The sequence below is a fragment of the Ostrea edulis genome, chromosome 10 (assembly GCF_947568905.1).
Source record: "Ostrea edulis chromosome 10, xbOstEdul1.1, whole genome shotgun sequence".
Taxonomy (NCBI): Eukaryota; Metazoa; Mollusca; class Bivalvia; order Ostreida; family Ostreidae; genus Ostrea; species Ostrea edulis.
In genome coordinates this window covers 30,965,016-30,987,369 of record NC_079173.1, presented here as the reverse complement: position 1 = coordinate 30,987,369, position 22,354 = coordinate 30,965,016, and the positions used below count along the sequence as shown (strand labels likewise).

The 22,354-nt window shown below is 35.1% G+C and overlaps 1 protein-coding gene across 4 annotated transcripts in view; it reads left to right on the top strand.

The window, feature by feature from the left end:
- Positions 1–22,354, top strand: part of LOC125665773 (ras-associated and pleckstrin homology domains-containing protein 1-like) — a 77,664-nt gene that overhangs the window by 11,458 nt on the left and 43,852 nt on the right. For 2 of the 4 annotated variants that reach the window (XM_056151083.1, XM_048898622.2), the window contains exons 1-2: positions 773–1,688; positions 5,548–5,686. In XM_056151083.1, the coding sequence (XP_056007058.1) occupies positions 1,687–1,688; positions 5,548–5,686 (141 nt within the window). In that variant the 5' untranslated portion in view covers positions 773–1,686. Of the gene's footprint in view, positions 1–772; positions 1,689–5,547; positions 5,687–22,354 lie in introns of those variants that run through there. The other 2 variants (XM_048898621.2, XM_048898623.2) reach the window with 1 other exon arrangement.

The window sequence follows — 22,354 nt, the reverse complement described above, 5'->3', positions numbered from 1 at the left end:
TGAAACATGATAAGGGTTATATACTTTCACTGCTGGATGACTGTATCATATATTACAATTAGCTGATGAAATCTGGTAGATTGCCTAATTAGTCGTTTAATGTTGATTTTACTTTTGACCTTCCAGTTTTTCAGGAGCTATTCCACCATATGTTTGACAAAGAGTATAATTAGCTGATAGTATTAATTAAATCTAATGAGTCCCAGTATATATAGGCACCAGAGGAGATTATCTGATGCTCAAAAGCTGAATTAAAATAATACTATTTGAATATAAAGCTGAATTAAGATGATACATGTACTACTGAATATAAAGCTGTATTAAAATAATATTACTGAATATAAAGCTGAATTAAGATGATACTACTGAATATAAAGCTGTTACTCTGCTGGAGATGTTTGATGATAGAAAGTGAAGCAGACAAAGACAAAAAATGCTAGAGGCTTTTGTTTGTCCAGGTTGTGAAGTGTTCATGTGATGTTTACCATAATAACACTTGAAGTCTAAGTCAATATTTTGAGTGGGTATGACCAGCCAGTGGAATAGCAGACACTATATAGAGATTCTAGCTAAGGAGCATAGGCTGGATCTCTCCAGGATGTTAAAAACTAGATTTTATCAAAGGAACACAGTGACTATTAGTCATATTAAGAATCAGTCTCCCCTAGTAAATATTTTTAGGGGGTGGGGTTGGGGAGATGGGAGATGACTTTCTCCTCCTAGGATGATGTCAATCAGTAAAGAAATCAGTTGAGTTATGGCTCTTGGATCTGTATATACACACCACCATGATGTATTGACGTATTGACTGGATGACTAACTCTAACGCTAACACGCTGCCATGTAATAAGGCATCCGAGATTATTGGTCTAATCACAAATGTTTGTCGTTTACCTTAGGTGGCACGAACCATAGTAGAATTATTGATGTTATTGTACTGATGTAGGCTGAGCCAGAAAACTTCATTCCTTTACTGGTTCTCGGCCTTACACAGTTGTGCTGCAGATGTTGCATTAATGGGGAACTAGTCAGAGGAGATGAAAAATAATCAATTTGTAGAATATTGTGCTCTGTGACGGAGAGATGTGGGCATTATTGCACATTCGGTAAAGTGCATGAGTAATGCTGGTGAATGAGCTATAAGCTGGCAGACACAGCACGCACATGTTTAACTCTTACTACCAATCCTATAGTAGATGCATGGATGCTAAACTGTTTGAGGATTTACTTCAGTGAATTTTTTCTTTTGATTTTATCAGTTTTGTGCATACCCTTTCCCAGAAAGGAACACTCTGATTATGGTAGGATGCAGTTGGATTATTCACTGAATATACGTGGATCTGATGTGACAATCTCCGTTACTAAAATTACTAATTCTTTTTTATTGGGACATTTGAGAAATGGAAAGCATAGATTTGGCTCCTGCTAATGTCATTACTGCCTGGTGAATGGGATATATATCGAAAGCTAGACCCACATTGTAGATTGAAATGGAATAGAGGTGTATTAGCACTGCTAGTGTAAAGAAAGAAAAAAATTAAAGTTGTCTATCAGATGAATGAACGTTTTTCTAATTCGTGGGGAACTGTCTGGGAAAGATTTCACTGATTTGGATGTTGATGGAGAAAGTATTGATCATTAGGATTTGTTCCAGATAGGATATAAATTCTATCTCAGATACCAGACATGTAAGTAAAATATTCATATATATACTAATACTTTGGTATCTGACAATTTGATCCTTTAAAGCTGTTGAATACAGCTGATGTTGGAACATATTACCGAGGAATCATGAATGGACACATTTTGTGAAAAGTTAGATTTGAAATACAATATATATTATATTCCAATCAGACTAATAATTGCAGAAAATTGTAAGTAAATTTACTCTTTACATCTGAGCCATTGGCTCCGCCTCCTCAGAATTTTGGTTATAAAGGTTTGTGAAAGAAATATACATGTATTAGTTAATTCAACCATTGAACATTAAAAGGCACAATGTTTACTAAAAAAAAAAAAATCTATATGCTTCCACGCGGGCAGTGATTTTTAAATGATGATTACTGAAGATCACGCTCCACCTTTTGTTTGGTCTTTTGAAAAAAAGTCATTATTAAAATGCCACAATTTGTTTTTACCAAATACGGACCATTTATCAATATCATGCTTATCCCACCATGTAATAATAGTCACAGTATCTAATGCTGCAATAAACATCCCCACGTTGTGGAAGATTTCTTTTCTTCTACAGATTTATTGATCAAAGACATCCCATAGTAATTTGTAATGAAATATTTTTTAATGAATATCAATGAGGATTCTGAATATAAACTGTAATCTTAAAGCTTGGATCGTTCAAAATGACAAGATTTTTGAATAGATTGGGTTCATTAATGTACTAGCTTTTTTACATGTGATAATGATAAAATCATATAATTTGGTCTTGTGCTGTCAATGTAGGATCTGTAAAACTTGATCTAGATAATTCAAATTTACTGTTTTAATTTGCAAATGGCTAGTTGATTTAAATTTTCAGATGATGATATTTTTCAGTGAATAATTTTTGACATTGAGAAACACTAGATTGTTGACTAGGGATTGTTGACTAGAGATTGTTGACTAGAGATTGTGGTTAGTTATAATAACAGATGATAGATAAAAACTTTCCCCCAAAACCAAACAGCAGGAGTACCAGAATCCGATAGGGAGATATCATTTCCTCAAAAGATTAGCTATATCGGCACCATATCTGCACTCTTCTCTTGGGAGTTGCTATTTGGGGTTGGGGGGGTTGGGGGGTTGGCTACTATAGCAAGACTGTTCCTGTAGTGAGACTTCCTGTCAGAGGCATGAGTATATAGGTACCTCTCACCAGAAGACTGGCCCTACATCCACCCACTAACCCCCTTATTTCTCCCTTCTTATAATGCTGATGTAGATAAAATTATTCTTGCATCATATTTCATCAAAAATTGGGACAGATGCCTTCATTTATTTGTGATACAGTGAGTGAAGCTCACATGGTTAATGTATAATGCAGACTCAGATGATTGATTTATTGTATGGAGTGACTGATTAGAGCCAAGCTACAGATATTTATCCAGGAAGCTTCTTGTATTAGCACAGGTCACCAAATTTCAAGGCCTCTGGAAGACCCCTTTGAGGTCCATATGCTCCATTTTTTTAATGTGAAATCTTTGGTATTCTATAAAAAAAAAAAAGGGGGGGGGGGACTTTTTATTTGCCCACACACAACAAATTACAGTTGTAGAGATATAAATGAAAATACTGAAAATGTACTGGTAGATATTTAAGTACTCCCGTTTTTCACACACTTTCTCTCTGAAACAAGCTGAGTGCTGGACACTTGAGCATGTGTGCTGTTTTTTCACCAATTCTTGGATATGTGCATATATCAAACTACCCTCGAGTGTTCACCTGGGCTAGGAGTGATTTTTATTTAGTCTGATGGCTTGGTCTTGGTGGAAAAACTTAACTGCAGTGTAATTGGGTTTTTTCTGACTATGTATGAGGTAGGCAATCAAGCACAATGCATGTACAAATAAGGCTGATTAAAGTTGTCCAAGAAGTAAATTAGTCAAGAAGAGACTTCATAAATTTTGACCTATTCTATTGTAATTATCAGTACATATGTACCTTTGTACATGCTGTGAAGAGGCAGACACGATGTTCCCCAGAAAGGAACACCTGATTAAGCTATCACACTATACCTATGCTCTAACCTTTTGAATGACTTTCGCTTCCTGTAATAACCAGCTGTACCATGACTTGTATCATATTGCCATACTGATGATTTAAACCTACCTGAGCAACACCTGTCCCGGTATTGTGATTGGCACAGGTATTAATTGAATGCAGACTAACATGCTGAGCACTATAGATCACCACGTCTGTAGTACGAATGTCAGTGTCATTTTGTGGACTTCATCCATATTGATTAGTGACTAATTGATGGACACAATAATAATCTGGAGAAGATATATCAGCTTAATCATGTCTCATTGGTATACATATAAATAATGTATCATGCCTATGGCATATCATTTTGGCCAGTAGGACTGATGTCGGGGAGGATTTGGTTGGATATGCTTTTGGTCTGGGGGTATTCAAAACTTTTTTGTACCTGAAATATAAACATGAATGCAAGTGTAACAGGAAGGGAGAAAATGTGAAGTATCAGACCGGGAATCCACCCCTGGTCTGGTCTGTTGCATTTTCTCCCTTCCTGTTGCACAAAGAAATCGTTAAAAGGTGGAGATGTAAACATCATTGTATTGCTGCAGTTGCTGTATTGATGTTTTGTAAGGATCCATGTGGTACCCGCAGTCTTTGTAGCGATGTATTTGTGGTTATGAATGGTTTAATCATTTGAATATTATTAACTTGAATTACAAAAACAATTGATTTTCTAGTAGGCTTAATGATAGACCAGCATGCATGGTGGCAAATTGGATCAGAAAATGTTAATATGATACATATTCTGCTAGATTATATCCAGTTTGTGATTTGGGTTGCCATATCAGTTTCAAGCCAGAAATTTCTCTCCATTTGCTGTTGAGTTTTTTCACACAAATGTCTGTAAGTTTGACACATGTTAGACAAGATCTCGTGTTCAGTCCCTGCTGGGAAAGAAAATAAACAGAGCCCCATTTTTAAGGCAGATCATAGCATTAGACATGTTAGGTGAAGTGAAATAATAAAAGGGTTTGCTACCAGTATACTACTGAGAATTTTCAAGGGTTCAAATTTCAAGGATCAATAAAGACTGCTGTTCAGGAGACCCTCATAATCTAGAGAAATTCAGGAGACCCTCATATTCCAAAGAAATTCAAAGGTTTCGCACACAAGAAAAACAGTTGTTCTTGAAGTGTGTGTACTTGTTTAAATGTTATTCAGTTGTATGTAACTTTGGGGAAAACTCAGAAGATGCTGAAGAGCCTATCATTTGGAAATCTGGCTTTCTGTTGGAGATTGCATCAGGAGAATCTTTTCAAGTGCATTACATAATGCCATCAATAATAGATGAAGCCTGCTTGTAGTGATTGTGAGGATTAGACAGGCAGACTGCACTCTGTGGACACAGAGGACTAAGTGTAACAGCATATAATTATTCATGAATGCAAGATAAACAAATTATTAGAACAACTTGATTCTGGACTGTGCTGTGGATGAGGGATGTAGTGGCTGGTAACAGGTTGCAATACTAGGGTAAGAGCATTTGTGAGGTTCTCCTACATGAATGTGCTGAGTTTCTGGAAATCCTACATGCATGTGCTGAATTTCTGGCAGGAGCAAAGAACATTTGCATATAGAACCCCCATCCCCCTCCCCTCTCAATATATCTATCAAAGGAACAGGTACTAAATACAGTATTGCGATCAAATAAAAATCGGTAAGTTAAGGGACACATTGTTCTGGATGTGCTTTTGGCTTTCCTTATGTAGAGGATGCTGAAACACTTTAAGAACTATTTTGATGGTTTTACTTTGTGACTGTCAGCAGCTAACGGTTCACGTCCTTTTGTAGGTTGGAGCAGGATTATTACTATAGACAGGAAGAGGAGGGTCGAATGGAATCAGAAGTGGAAGCAGACAGTGACCATGAAGATGGAGACCATGACCTTGCCCATGGGCACTGGATGGGTCACCCAGATTATCCTAGCAAGGTAGGTTAATGCAGTGGTCAAGATGCTATTAGTCATCCTATCAAGTCTGACCATTATTGAGGTCAAGCAACACATGGATGGTCTGGTAGAGTTTTCTATCACAGTTATTGCAAAGATCAAAGGAATGTCACGGTCATTATTCTGTGATATATCCTCATACGTAATAACTGATTATGTGAAAATTGATGCACATCTCGCTTACACTTCGTGTTTTGCTAATTAATACAATAATAAAGTCAATAACTGATTATTCAGTTTCAAAATCTGAATATCAACAATAAATGTTGCAAAACAAATTTAAAAATGATAGATTAATTATGGGTCTATAGTGCACAACGCGTCCTCGTATATAACGCACACTCACAAAGATGGGTTAATTTCCTTCCCCCAAAATTTTCCAGCAAGACCTATGTATATTTCACAGAAAAAGATAATGCAATGAAATAAAAATTCATCAACATAAATAATAAATTAAAATGCATTTCTGTGTTATACTGCATGTTGATGTACTTTTCATGCGTATGTGAATATAACTAAACCCAAGCCTGTCTGTCGTAATATTGTTTCACAATGCTCTAGCTATGTGCAATTGATACGATGTCTTTAATTCAAATGAACAAATTTCTATACGGTAATCCAGATAAACAGTCGTTATCAGCATCCATCCCGTGAACTTGGCTATCCGCATGCACTGAGGTGCGACTGATGACTTGGGTACACTTGGCTATCCGCATGCACTGAGGTGCGACTGATGACTTGGGTACATTTGGCTATCCGCATGCACTGAGGTGCGACTGATGACTTGGGTACACTTGGCTATCCGCATGCACTGAGGTGCGACTGATGACTTGGGTACACTTGGCTATCCGCATGCACTGAGGTGCGACTGATGACTTGGGTACACTTGTACCCTATCAGTCTGCTAATTTTTTTTTACCGAGTACTCGACTTTCGCTCGACTAAAACCTCCTAGTATTTGGTCTACACTGTTCGAGTAAAATCGACATCCCTAGTTCAAACTGTCAACATCAAACTAAATACTTGAATACATATTTTTAGAAATAGATCTAGTATACCCCATGATCTCAAATTTTTCGTCAGCTAAAAACATGTAGGCCTAGTCCGCATCGGAAACTGCCATGATGACACGGTGACCTAATTTGTTGCTGTAAAGGTAAATATTTCTGAGCCGTTGTAGAATAGAAATAATTGAAATTTCTTGTTTTCATGGATGATGCAGGATAACCTCGGTCTCGAAATGTTGTTCAGAATATAAAAAGTCTCTGCTTTCATATTTCAAAACAACATTTTTCGACCTCAGGGGTTTCCCTGCAACATACATGAAAAGACGATCTTTATTTCTTAATTATATTGTCCAGACAGGGGATGCAGAGTACTCAGATAGGCTGCATATATTATTAGAATTTTTTTGAAACATTTTCAAATTAGCAGCTGAGGGTAAAAATGAAATCTCAGTCACAGTTGTACTAAATGAAGATGGTGACGGAATAAGGAAAATATGGATTGACATGCCTCCTTAATAATCAGCTGAGAGAACAAAGGCTTTTCACCTTTTTGTGAATGGATACGATTGCAATTATATAAAATCCCCCAAAAAACAGAATGTTCCCCACAGGCTGAGGACTTTTTTTTTTACTTTATTCTTCAAGAGGTAATTAAAATCAGTGGTGAAGCAGTGGTGTTTTTAATTACTGCACAGTTGTGGGGTACGTGCGTTTAATAAACTGAAGAGGAAAATGTTTTGAATTGACCCAGATATCCTCATGGAGGAACACATACTGCAGAAAATTGTTCAGTTTTCTGCTGGTACCTTAGATAATAAAACGGGTCTCATTTACTGAGCTCTATGTGATGTAAGAAGTGTCAGAATGCTAAAGCTTTTAATTTCTGTATAAAATATGTGGATGTCGTATTAGTCAAATTACTTTAAGTATGTGTGTGTTCTGAATCTAGACACATAGTATGAAAAATGGACATTAACTAGGGACAAACTGTTAAAATGCTATTGCACGAACAAAGAATACTTTGATGAAAGAAATGCTGACATTTGATTTTTTTTTTACGGAAAATATTTCAAATAGAATGAAAGAAATGGAGGCACATGAGAGGGCTGGTGATTCTGATGAATCTGAATTCCTAGTGTCATTGTTTATAAGCTTGTGTGGATCAAAATAGACTTCTGCAGCAGTTAGATTGCTGGTTTCAAAGTATTGATGTCAGGAGTGAATCACTTCAGTATTGCATGCTCTGCTGAAGGAATTTTATTTATCCAATGCATTGATAAAATTCCAACAGAAGATCAGGGTATATCACTAAAATTGAAAGCTAATTATTAAAAATTCAATAAAATTCAAATTTTTGGTCTCCTCAAGTCAATGTTTTAACCATGATATAATGTTACCATAAGTTAGTCACTGCATATCGCAAGAGCTCAAATCATTTTGCTTGAAACTTCTCTAGATAGGAATTGAATTTTTTTGCTGGTGTACACTTTCTGTCCCTGGCTTATTGATTAATCTGTCTACAGTAAGAACATTAACACTTGCTGTGAAAAACCATCTGATTGCAGTTTCAGCTTGATTTAGAGACTCTTGAAGTGTGAAGTGTTGGATGAGCACAAATGGCTACACTTGAATTCTAGAGCTTCAGTATAACAGATCATATTGATCAGGGAGGGCTGAGGACTACTGAAATTAAAACTTCTATGACACAAAATAGCTTCATTGGGACTGGGATTTAGGTAGAGATTTATTATTACAGTCTTTTGGAGGTTTTCTGATGATTTAATTTGAGGACAGTTAATATACACTTGCATGGTTTTAGGTCCCCCAAGGTCAGACACACAGTCAGCTAACAGGAAGCAGACTACCAGTAGTTTATAGGAAGCAGACTGCTTTATAGGAAGCAGACAAACAGGCTTTTCTTTCCAAATATATATAACAATTGTTGCCTTGAACTGTTAACTTTTTCTTTTCATTTTAAATTTTTTAAGGTCACTTGAATCACTCAGGTGACCTATTGTCATTGGTCTTCGTCTGTCATCGTGCATCATTTGTTAACAAATTTACATTTTTTAATTTCTTTTTGAAAATTACAAAGCCAATTGTTAGCATTTTTGGTGTGAAGCATCTCTAGGATAAGAGGAATATAGATTGTGAAATTTATGACATTGCCATCCATAAGGCCTCATGGATGGGACCAAATATGCTAAAAACAAAAGGACATTTTTCAAAACTTATTCTCTACCCCACACATGGGGAGAAAAACTAAATGCATGGTTATGATGTTCATGAAGCCGTCTATCAAAATTGTGAAATTCATGACCCTGGGTCAGGGGTTCAGGTCCTATGGTGAGGCCAATATGGCCATACAATGAAAATGTATCAAATCTTGGAAAATCTTCCTCTCTACTCCCATATATATTTGAGAAAAACTTAATGTATGATTATGATTGCCATGAAGCTCTCTACCTAAATTGTGAAATTCATGGCTCCTGGGTCAGGGGGTCAGGCCTTTGGGCAGGTCTAATATGGTTACATAATGAGAGTGTATGAAAAATTTAGAGATTGTTCAGGGGGTCAGGCCTTTGGGCAGGTCTAATATGGTTACATAATGAGAGTGTATGAAAAATTTAGAGATTGTTAAAATCATGATTTATATGCTTCAAACTTCCATTTTTCCCTCTTCTGAAATAGAATAGGAGTTATATGTATTTTGTGAGATCATAAATATGTGTACAAAAGACTCCCTAATTATTGAGGCTTATATGCTAATATATATGAGACTCTTTGTATGGGCTATGTATGGCTTATGATACTCAGGTAACTGTTAAGGCTCATGGGCCTCTTGTTTCAGAAATGCCTGTTTGTGCTAAGATTCTGAACAACTTTTTTCAGAGATGAAGTATTTTTATTTCTTATCTGAAATATCCAGCTGTTCATACACGACATTGAGGGAATGGTGAAGTTTATGTTAGTTTTTACAGCTATTACGTGTAATTAATAAAACACTCATACATACAGACTTAATCAGACACTTTACAGAACCTCGGCCACAGATGCTAGTATACCAAAATATTCTTAACTCTGCAAGCAGCAAGGCAGTGGACATGGTTAAATGTATATATGCCACATTAGATGGATTATGCATGGATCATTAAGATTTTCCTTTAGGTTGTGTAAGACATTAAAAGGAAACAGAACAGGAAGTGTGGGGTTGTTTCTACATGCAGATTCAATCATGATGGAGTTGCAATATTGCAAATGCAAAATTTGCAAATTTTCCCCCAACAATAACAAATATATTAAGAAGAATAGTTCTATAGTGATGTACTTGTTAATAGAATAGTTCTATAGTGATGTACTTGTTGAGGAATAGTTCTATAGTGATGTACTTGTTGATAGAATAGTTCTATAGTGGTGTACTTGTTGATAGAATAGTTCTATAGTGGTGTACTTGTTGATAGAATAGTTCTATAGTGATGTACTTGTTGAGGAATAGTTCTATAGTGATGTACTTGTTGATAGAATAGTTCTATAGTGATGTACTTGTTAATAGAATAGTTCTATAGTGATGTACTTGTTAAGGAATAGTTCTATAGTGGTGTACTTGTTGAGGAATAGTTCTATAGTGATGTACTTGTTGATAGAATAGTTCTATAGTGATGTACTTGTTGAGGAATAGTTCTATAGTGATGTACTTGTTGATAGAATAGTTCTATAGTGATGTACTTGTTAATAGAATAGTTCTATAGTGATGTACTTGTTGAGGAATAGTTCTATAGTGATGTACTTGTTAATAGAATAGTTCTATAGTGATGTACTTGTTGATAGAATAGTTCTATAGTGGTGTACCTGTTGAGGAATAGTTCTATAGTGATGTACTTGTTGAGGAATAGTTCTATAGTGATGTACTTGTTGATAGAATAGTTCTATAGTGGTGTACTTGTTGAGGAATAGTTCTATAGTGATGTACTTGTTGATAGAATAGTTCTATAGTGGTGTACTTGTTGATAGAATAGTTCTATAGTGGTGTACTTGTTGAGGAATAGTTCTATAGTGATGTACTTGTTGATAGAATAGTTCTATAGTGATGTACTTGTTGAGGAATAGTTCTATAGTGATGTACTTGTTGATAGAATAGTTCTATAGTGGTGTACTTGTTGATAGAATAGTTCTATAGTGATGTACTTGTTAATAGAATAGTTCTATAGTGATGTACTTGTTGATAGAATAGTTCTATAGTGATGTACTTGTTGATAGAATAGTTCTATAGTGATGTACTTGTTAATAGAATAGTTCTATAGTGATGTACTTGTTGATAGAATAGTTCTATAGTGATGTACTTGTTGATAGAATAGTTCTATAGTGATGTACTTGTTAATAGAATAGTTCTATAGTGATGTACTTGTTGAGGAATAGTTCTATAGTGGTGTACTTGTTGATAGAATAGTTCTATAGTGATGTACTTGTTGAGGAATAGTTCTATAGTGATGTACTTGTTGATAGAATAGTTCTATAGTGATGTACTTGTTGATAGAATAGTTCTATAGTGGTGTACTTGTTGATAGAATAGTTCTATAGTGATGTACTTGTTGAGGAATAGTTCTATAGTGATGTACTTGTTGATAGAATAGTTCTATAGTGATGTACTTGTTGATAGAATAGTTCTATAGTGATGTACTTGTTGAGGAATAATTCTATAGTGATGTACTTGTTGATAGAATAGTTCTATAGTGATGTACTTGTTGATAGAATAGTTCTATAGTGGTGTACTTGTTGATAGAATAGTTCTATAGTGATGTACTTGTTGAGGAATAGTTCTATAGTGATGTACTTGTTGATAGAATAGTTCTATAGTGGTGTACTTGTTGATAGAATAGTTCTATAGTGATGTACTTGTTGAGGAATAGTTCTATAGTGATGTACTTGTTGATAGAATAGTTCTATAGTGATGTACTTGTTGATAGAATAGTTCTATAGTGGTGTACTTGTTGATAGAATAGTTCTATAGTGATGTACTTGTTGAGGAATAGTTCTATAGTGATGTACTTGTTAATAGAATAGTTCTATAGTGATGTACTTGTTGAGGAATAGTTCTATAACCCTTGTGTCTAATACTAGCACACCTGGATACTCGGAGCATTGGAGAATGTCAGATTTATTATGATCCATCTAAATTTACAAAAAATATTTAGGTTTAATGGAAATAACAAAACCAGAATATGCTATATTCCTAGATCCACTCCACATGGACCCCATCACCGAGCATATTATCCTGATCACATTATATATCAGCAATATGGCTCTAGATCACTGCTCTTGCCAACAAATTTATTTTGGTGTCACTCCGAAAACTCCATCCTGATTAAGACTGAGGAATAACATCCTCGGCAATGATTACAATTAGACAGACAAAAATGAGAAGAATTAAGCTATTGCAAAATAAGGGAAGTAACTCTTGTCACCGTTTTTCAAGGAAAGTGGGTCTTTAATGAGAAATAGCATATTACACTGATTGTGTAAATAGTAGTATTGCTGTGTTGTCAGATCTGTTTATTTTGGTATTTTAAGAGTGTTCCCCAGAGGAAATGCAGTAGTAGTTCAGATTAGCATATATGAATACGAGAGAGAGAGAGAGAGAGAGAGAGAGAGAGAGAGAGAGGGAGAGCGGGAGAGAAAGAGAGTTTGCAGAGAGAGAGAATCTGCCTAAAAGCATGACAAAAATCTGAAATAAATATTTGACCTTGACCTCAGTTTCTATAGTACTAGTATTCCAAGTCATGGACTGATAGGCAAATGGCTAAAGAGAGAGAATTTCTTAATTTTTGATCTGGGGACAACAACATTATGTATACTTTTTATTTAAAAAGAAATCAAATGGAAGGAAGATTATTTTTTATACAATATCAGTGGCGGATTTAGGGGGGAGGTGCAATTTAAGGTAAATCGTGGTATCTTGTTTTAAAAAATGTGCTAAACGATAAAAGAAGCAATAATTTATTCCACTCCCAGAAGAATAAAAGACAAAATCTCTTGATTTCTTTAATTGCTTTATTGGCAGAACTTAATTCTTTTGAAAAACCCTTAAAATTTGCGTCATTTTATTGCTTTCACCTTATAAAAAATGACAATAAATAGTACAAATGATTAAATAAGAGACATATTAATATTTCAAGCCCTTTAAAATCTGTAAAGTCCAGGAGCTTCTGGGGGGCTTTGCCCCTTGGGCTCCCACCAAGGCTTCACCCTGGACCCACTGGGGGCCGCAGCTGTCTCATAAAGTGGTGCCCCTGACCGCAATTCCTGGATCCGTTCCTGAATATTGTACTACTTCCTTTAAAAAAAAACCTTTGAGCTCTACTGGCAGTCACAGGTCACTGGACTCAGGGGTCAGACAGTGGAAGCCGACAGAGACAGCTGCTGAATGCAGTGTCTATTTATAATTCAGGGAGAGAGAAAAAGAAACATTTACAGAAATAATTAAGTTTTCGTCACTGCCTGACAGCTATTTAGACAAATCAGTTTGGTGCCCCTGAGGCATTGTTGAGTCACTCACTTCCTGAACTTCAGAGCTGCAGATAGTAGAATAAAAACCAAGTGAATTCAAGCATTTAAGAAGAAGATTCTTTAGATGCATTCATCCTCAAGTGGACTGGTGCCCAATTACAAACATATTGATGAAATATAAATCTAAATCACATGTGTTCCCTCCCCTGTTAATCTCCACCATCAAGTATTGCTATGGAAGCAATGGTTTGTTGTGAAGAAATATTTAGTCTTTTTGTATCATTTGGTAAGGTGAGGTGTCGGGCATCAGAATATACTGTTCCTTATAGAATGTTATAAACATTTGGGAAAAAAGATAATAGGTTTTGTATGAAAGCGTGCAAATAAAGCAAATTCTATGTACTGTTACTAATAATCATACTTTTTTTTATTAATTGCATATGACAACACTGAAAAAACTGGTTCCAATTTTTATTAATATTGATCAAATTGAGACAGTGTAAACAACCAATCTGATGAATCTCTCAGGGATTTTTTTTAAATACAAGATCTTCATGGTCAATATAATTGATTATAATTTTTTGTGGTCAAGAATCATAGTTAACACCCCAACAAAATCAAAATCTGGTCCACGCAACTTGGGATATGCAGCTTCGACTTCATGGAACTTTGCGTTTGGCAGAATTCAAGCTTAAACATGTTAAATCAATGTTATTGGAGAGCTGAACAGACAAAGATTCTTCCTTTGAAGTAGGGCCATTAATAGTAAATAGTATCAAACAATTATAAATAACCATCAGGAACTGAAAGTGAAAATCAATGGGGATTGCAAAGCTGGGGTTTGTGGAGGGGCCTCTGAGCTCGTTAACACAGTTATTTTGAAACAGACCAAACACAGTGTTAATATTCTGTTTGTGAGTTCAAATCTGAATTGATTTTGCATCCCCTAGTTAAAAGGTTTGTTTGAATAATATCACCAAGTATCTTTAGAGAGATTTCTCACGAACTATTGAAGCATTCTAAATGACAGGACTGAAGACATTTTTCTTAAAGAAATATTTTCCTTCCATGAACATTACCCCCCCCCCCCCCCCTCCTCCTACAACACGATAACAGATTATGTGATTGTATTTTTAAAAAACTTTGCTCAATGGACAATGTACGGGATCTTTCAAATCCTTTTTTTTTTCTGCACTACCTTTGATGTTGAATTTACAGTGATATTGAACGTACTTTTTGAATAGCTTAAATTCCCTGGTATACTCAGGGTCTCCTTTGTCTACGGAGAGAGTGTTTTTCAAAGGAAGTGAAGTAGTTTGTGTGTTGCTATTCCTGGGCGGCATCTATCAGCACTATACAGCTGGGAGAATCAAATTAATTCTTCCTATGGTTTGGCAGTCTTGACCTCTGAGAAATAGGGTTTTTTGAAATATCTGTGATGGATGCAAGTTCTTCTCTCAAAGGTAGGATAGAAATAACTTTCACAGCTTTGAATGAATTTGAGAGCGAAATAAAATGGGATTTTCTGCTCCAAAAGATAAATTCCTCATGTTTTTTTTTCTGCTTAATTCCCTATTTACATAAAATATCTTTGCACTTGATGGCAGTTTCTTTTTGTATCATGCAGATAATGTGTCTTCAAAATTTATTTATTAGGATGTCTTGTTTTGCAATTTGATAAGAAGGCAACAAGCTGATCTGATTTGAATTTAATCTATCTGCTAAATGTGGATATTAACATCTTACAATTTCTACCAAGGGTGTTTTAATGAAATATTTACTTAGGTCTTGGTCGCTTGACCAGCAAAAATTACTTAGATATCTGGAAGGGGGGAGTTGGACTTCTGGGATGGATTTTTTGCCTGGGTTAATGCCAGCTTTGGCAGATGTCTAGGGTGCTTGTGTCGCTGTGTCCTATGTGTATAGTTTTGTTCTGAAGTTTGGAATATCTTTTAATTTGGTTTGTTCTGCAGATGAATACTGCAGTTTTTCTTTTGTAAAATTACATAGGAAATCAACATTTACGGCTATCATGAAATATTTACCTAAATGACCTCATTATTTCTGAGAAACAGTACTAGGCAATGGTTATTTCTTACGTCTCAGAAATAATGATCTTTGACACTTCATTTAAGTGCTATCTACTGTAAGTTTCCTCTCTCACCTCCATCCCCGAAACAAAGGCTGACATTTACAAGAGACCCCACTCTATAACCTGTTGGGTCTCGTTAGTGCCGACACAACTGAATGAATATGCTGGAGGTGGAAGTTTCATTCAGGAGGGATATAGTGAACATTAACGTTGGCAATTTTGTACTTTTACTAATCATTTTTATTGATAACATAATAATCAAAGCATGCATGAGGCCAGGTCACGTAGGTTTATGTTGTTGAAGAAGAAAATGGATCTTTTTCATGACAATCAAACACAGACATTTGAATGTTGTTGTCTTCCAGGTGGTTTAATTGTGATGGTCTACAAGTGAACTAAAATTATCACTTTACTTCATGTTTGCTGATGCAGCAGATAGAAAAAAAAAACTGAATGAAAGAGTTAGAGTTTGTTGACAAGCTGCAGATTTAATCTGGGAGTGTGGAAATTAAACTAATCTGACAATTGGGAGACAGGTTATCGCCAGCAGGCGTGCACACATCATTGTAGTGTAAAAACTTATCTTTTTCACGAAAAGTGGGAACTGTGTTGATTTCACTTCTTGATACCGATATCTTTCAAAGTGGCTGTGGAAAAGTCCTCTGTGTCTGAGGTCAAGATTAAATTCAATGTTATCATAATGTTTGCATGAAGCTGCAAGGTTATAGGTCTGAAAGGATTGGGGTGACCTGTTATAAATCTCAATCTCCTACACATATACTGTTGTTGCCTGTGAAATCGTTTGTCCTGATAAACCTACACTATGATTCCCTGTGTCAGTCACTAATGAGAAGGTAATGTAATGATCAGAGAGAATGTAGGCAGTGAAATTTCTGTCCCTTTGAATATCAAGGCATTTATAGGCCTTATGGGATCTACTTTTCTGTGGCAGAATCATTGACCTTGGTGCCTCTCTTTCATTATTCTTTGTTCCATACATGCCAACTTTTAAAAACACCCAGGGGGGATTGTGTGTGTGGCAACCTTTTTTCAAAGCTCTAAATTCACAGCATTTTGTCATGAAAATAAATAGTTGTCTTTTCTAAGAAAATATCAATGTAATCATTGTACATATAACATATTAACATAACATGATTGGGAAAGCGGGAATCATGCTTAACATCGGGAGAATCCCACCTAAAGTTGGGAAAAGTTGGCATGTATTCTGTTCTTCTGTCTGCTAATGCCATTGCAAGCTGCGTAACATTTGATTGATTTGGTTTCATCTTCTTCTGGATTGAGGTTAAACGGAAAAGTAAATGATGTTCAATAGCAGGACCCTGAAACCAAGGGAAAAAAAAGTAATACATGTACAAGATATGCTGGACAAATTGGATGGCCAAGACTGAAGAGGTTTGGGTAAAACGAGTCTCTGCTTTCATGAAGTGGCTGTATTGATTGTCTTGTAACACAGATTAGGAACCCTGGATCAAATTCATAGCTTGTTTAATGCAAGAAAGCTGCTTCCTAAGCAATGTTTTTAAATGATGTTAGTCGTATTCTTTGTTTACTTTCCTGATCATAACTGTTTGGTCATTGATCCCGTCTATAACATTATATGGGCCCTGCGTCCTCGCACTTCTGATAATATTGTGGGGGTTGTAAGACTTCAGGAGGTGAAAGGTTTGTTTTAACAGTATTAACTAACAGAGGGTAAGTCGTTATAAATCTCTCTTTATTGATAGTGGCAATAACTTCAGGGAATCAAACTCTTAAAAATCCTCCATTTCTATTTTATGTATGACTTAATGAATGGATGTTTTGGTGCCAATGTCTTATCCTTCCCCCTGATAACTCTGTGTTTGATATGTCAGTGGGATCTCCTGAGAGTGTTCACCCCACCTATAGAGTTTTTGTCTTGGTGGTTGCAATCTTTCACCAGAGGAATTTCTTGATAAGACATTTGGAACCTTGCTGCAATTTAGGTGTAACCTAAATGCAGTGTACTTTGAAAACATGATTTTATTAAAGATCTATGCCCTCCCTTCCTTAATTTTGTGAAACTGGTCATAAAACAGTTGGGATATTTTTGTTTTTACTTGAATATGTGGCATGAAATAGTTTCATTAACTCCAGACTGTTCTCAATGTTGGGCTATCATAGAACATCCTTTTGTATTACAGTGAGAGCATGCATCAGTCTTCAGATTTTATTAGATAAGGACTTCATTACCTGCTTTGGCTGATTCTCAATCACAGATGAAACTACCTGAAACATGATCAAGATAATTGAGAGATATTGCTCCATATCTGGAATAGTTGAAATTGCAGTGGTAATTCCTAGATTAATTGGATAAAAATATCCAGTCTGCAGCCAAAACAAGAGCACAGTTTATGTTTATAAGTTTGGTTTCGTGAGCAAATAATGTTTACAATTGCTTAGTAGGAATGTAGGAAAGTTTGCCATTAGCCCTATTCCTTTGCTAATCAAAGTTTTGACACTATATATACTGTTACGAGTTGATATACAATGAGTACTTGCAGAATGATAAAAATCAAAATGCGAGTTTCCTTCCTTGCATTTGAATATAAAGTATTTGTGTTGTAGATGTTATTTATAGACCACTATAATCTATTAATGATTACATTGTAAACACTTATAACAAACACACTTATAGCGAAGTGATATTTATTTAAATGATGAAGGTAGCAAGCATTGCAGAAAAAAATCATAACCTGTTAGCTGGTTGTGCAATTTTTTTTCCTGCAATATGATCGCTACCTTCATCACCCGATGAGACAATTTTTACTAACAAAGACATTTTATTGTTTATATTTATATTTTCATGCATTTTTTAAAGATATAATTTAGATACTAAAATATATCATTGACCCATTTGTTATGTTAAATGGAACAGCCAATGCACCCTTTGACCTTGATGACACTCCATATTTGGTAAATGATTATGCAGACAGGTGGTAAAAGATAGGATCAAACTAATAGTTTGTAACAAACATGTATTCATTAATTTGTCGCAGATGATAGCAAGGTCAATTTCATAAGAGAAATATAAGAGAAAAGATTCAGTGAATGTAAATATTCCCCGATTAAGGAAATAATGAAAATTTTATTGGATATTAGAAGTCTGAATACAGGTTATAATCGGCTTCCTTGTCACTTAGGCAAACAATGTCATTTAAAATTCTGCAAATTTTTATTACGTCTCCCCTTCCCAGAAGAGGGACATCACATATTGTTTCTTCCACTTCTCATACAAAGTTTGTCTAGACCATAACTTTTTTGACATAGGCCTTTGATATTTGGTATGTGGGTATACCATGATATTAAGACATACCGTTTTGGATGATGTTTTCAGTAATATAATTTTTTGAGTATTTTTGGGGGGGGGGGGGGGTCCTGTTAAGTCATAAGTTTACTTTACTATCATATGTTCATAACACCGTTTCACAACACATATACATATAGGTGATTGTTATGTACCGTAACTCTTTTAATTTTCCAATTTAAAGATGATCCCTAAAAAATGTTTTTAAAAAACTTTGGAAAATGGAAGAGGAGACATCAGTTTTAGTGTGCTAAAACAATTCTTCCTAGTTTTTATTGTCATCTGAAGCAAGAATGAATATCATATAACACTGTCGACTAAATTATAGGGAGTGCAGCGAGAGGGCCACTCACAATCATGAGCTGTAATCAGGTATCGTGTATAAGAGAGAATTCGTTCAAAATCCAAAGTTTTGGCTACATTGTTTACCCTCATTTTCTTTCATTCAAATCACCTGACCTATGCAAGACATTGTCGAAACTCAGACATGTTTTTGAAACATTTTTTTTGTTGTCTCTCTCTTTGAACACTGTTAAAATCTTCTGATTACTGAGGGTTGCACTAAACAAAACTGCACTGTGTGTGTGTGTGAAAATTTAAAATATCGATTTCTTTGTCCATTTGTGCATATATAAGCCCCTTCCATTGTTCAATATTGATATATACATGTTTTATTATGAAAAGTTGAACATAAAGTTAAACATTTGCAAGAGAAAAGGTACATATGAAAGGCCAAGATAACGAACAGCGATCAATCGCATAACTCCTATAAGCAATACAAAACAGAGAGTTGGGAAAACACGGATCCCTGGACACACCAGAGGTGGGATCAGGTGCCTAGGAGGAGTAAGCATCCCCTGTCGACTGGTCACACCCTCTGTGAGCCCTATATCTTGATCAGGTAAACGGGGTTATCCGTAGTCAAAATCAAAATATACCATTTCTGAAAACATCATCTTTTTTCACAAGCAACTCTATCACTATCTGAGTGCAGGAACTTTTTCCTCTGGGGGTTTCCTCATTTACATATGTGTTACTCAGCTTTGTTGCAATTTTCATATTTCTTTGTGTAAATAAATTCCTCTTAACAAATATGATATTGATTTATAATATAACAAACCTAAGACTTAATTATTACAACTATGGCAATCGTAAAGCAATCTAATCAAAATTAGTGCTACCAGTACCTCTCAAACTAGGAGCGGTAGTGGATTGAAAACAGCTAATTTTAATTAGATTGATTTATTGAAGTTGCTGTAACCAAACGGTTTCCTTATTATTATTCATCTGTAATTATACAAATCTCGCCATCTGTATGACCTTGACTGTGTGGTTTGATGCATCTAGGGCTTATATAGGCAAGGCCTGTTGTCCAATCCAATTATGTTTTCAACATAATTAAGACATCGTTTAAATTGGATATAATGATTTTATAGCTATCATAGAAATTATATGTGACATCATTATCATCACTCTGCGGTGTTCACCGACTTTACTTAACAGAAGTTCATCAGTTCTTAGAAAGTACGTTTATCCTCTTGCCAGTGATATTGTTAAAGTGTCTTGAATTGCTCCATGTAAATTGTACGGCTTTGAAGTTTATGTCTACTTTTGGAAAATAGATTTGAAAAACTGTATCTATATCAGGCATCACAGTCAAACAGTTTTATTTTCTATTTTAGTATTGAATCAATAATATCACTTCTAAGTTTGTGAGTTTATTTTATCTGTACCCAAACTTCTTACCAAGTACAGGCTGCAGGCAGTGGATACAGCCAATGATATATGATCAAGAACTGCATGTTCAATACACCTGTAGTTGACTTAAAACATTTCTCTAATAGCTGTAATTATCATACTTTTGAATTTTTTGTCTTTCACATCCTCTCAGTCTCAAAGTTTTTTTTGAAAATTGAAACTTGCTCAATTTTTTTTTTTTTTTTTTTTTTTTATAAATTTTCCATTCAAAACTCTCAACCTTAGGAATCATTCTCCATGTCATTTGAATTTCTATATTAAAAGAATATAAGAATTGATAAGAAAGCCTGTCGTTTTTCTTTAACATTATGTATTCAATCTGTTGGTGAAGAGCTATACTTGTATTTGCCACAAAATTAAACCGCGGTTTCCGTTCATTGTTTAATTTCTCAAGTGCCCTGATCATTTGGAGGGTGCACCCATTTAAGACTTAAGAAAAGTGGAGAGTAGTTTGATTATAATGGATATAAATGGCAGATGAGAATGCATTGCAAGACGAAAGGTATAAAAGGTATGCAAATACTAAATCGTTTTAGCAGTAGTATGAATTGGATAACAGTTGAAGAATTAAAGTCATGTATTGGTGGGGTATGTATGTATTAGTGGTGTATATATACGCATTCCAATACCAAACTGTCAGTGTTTCTGTATGAGCAAACTAATGGGTCTCTGTAGCCGACATCTTGATAATTTACTGCAAACCCTGCATGCAATTTGTACATTTCCACACTGTTAGTGGTGCTCTGTATTCCCATGTTTTGTCGTGTTCCCAGGACAGCTTTTTTTTTTATTCTGGTACATTGTTGGTTAAGGTCTGTAAAACAATGGAAGGTGTTGCAGCGACCAGTTTTATTTGTGGAGTGAATGAGGTTCAGACATGTTAACATCAGTCAAACATGTAAATTCAGGTAGGCTTGTACTGACAAGTAGTTATGACATGCATCTCATTTATAATGTTGTAACTTTTATTGTTAATCATCATATTGGAATATTTACATTTCCAATGTTTTTGCCTTTGGTAGCTTTACAAATTGTATTGATGGACATTTCCTCATGAATACGATATACGTATGAATTTTGACAAATATAGTATGTCTATTTCAACAGCTGGGAATTTTGACAGAAATGGAAGTAGTATATAAATATAAAAAGATAGATTTCATGTTTGAAAATAAATGAGGGTATGAATTAACTGTGATGCTTCAAGCCGACATACTTCATAAAGCACAATTACATTAAATTGGCGTGAAGCATTGCAGTTCATACCCTCATGCATTTTCAGAAATGAAATTTATTTCTTTATAAGATTTAAATTTGTGAATTGTACCATTATATGCTCTGGGGTTAAAATTATATTGAAATTACAAACTGTTTCCGACATGCAGTCTCTTCTGAAAATACATGTTTTAGAGCTTGGTTCTGGAATGCATTGTAGTAAAAAGATTATATCATATATTATGAATTGAAGATGTGTATACACATATCTTTTTGGGGAAATTGAGTTTTAATGGATTGATATTTATCAGAATGTACTTTAGATTACATAACAGCTAGGGTTGGGGCTGCAGGTGGCAATGTTGGGTTTTTTATGTTATGTCTATGTTACTTAAAGAATAAACATGATTTACTTTTGGAATTAGATAAATCTTAAGTCTATTGCATTCTCATACAGTTTTTGATCATAGAGGAGTGGAATTGGTTATAGACCTGAAAACACAAATACATTTTAATCAGGCGACTACGTCCTTAGTAATGAACCAAGAGGACTAAACACAAGTTTTCACCAACTCTCTCCTTTTCTCTGTCTTGGAAACACATACATGTACAATGTGATTACAATTATCATCAATTATCATCAACCTGTTGCTTGTTTGTCTGACACCTCTAACTAGGATCTTTTACTTTAGTGTAGAGGTTCTGGATCCCCTCCTCGTTTTCTGATC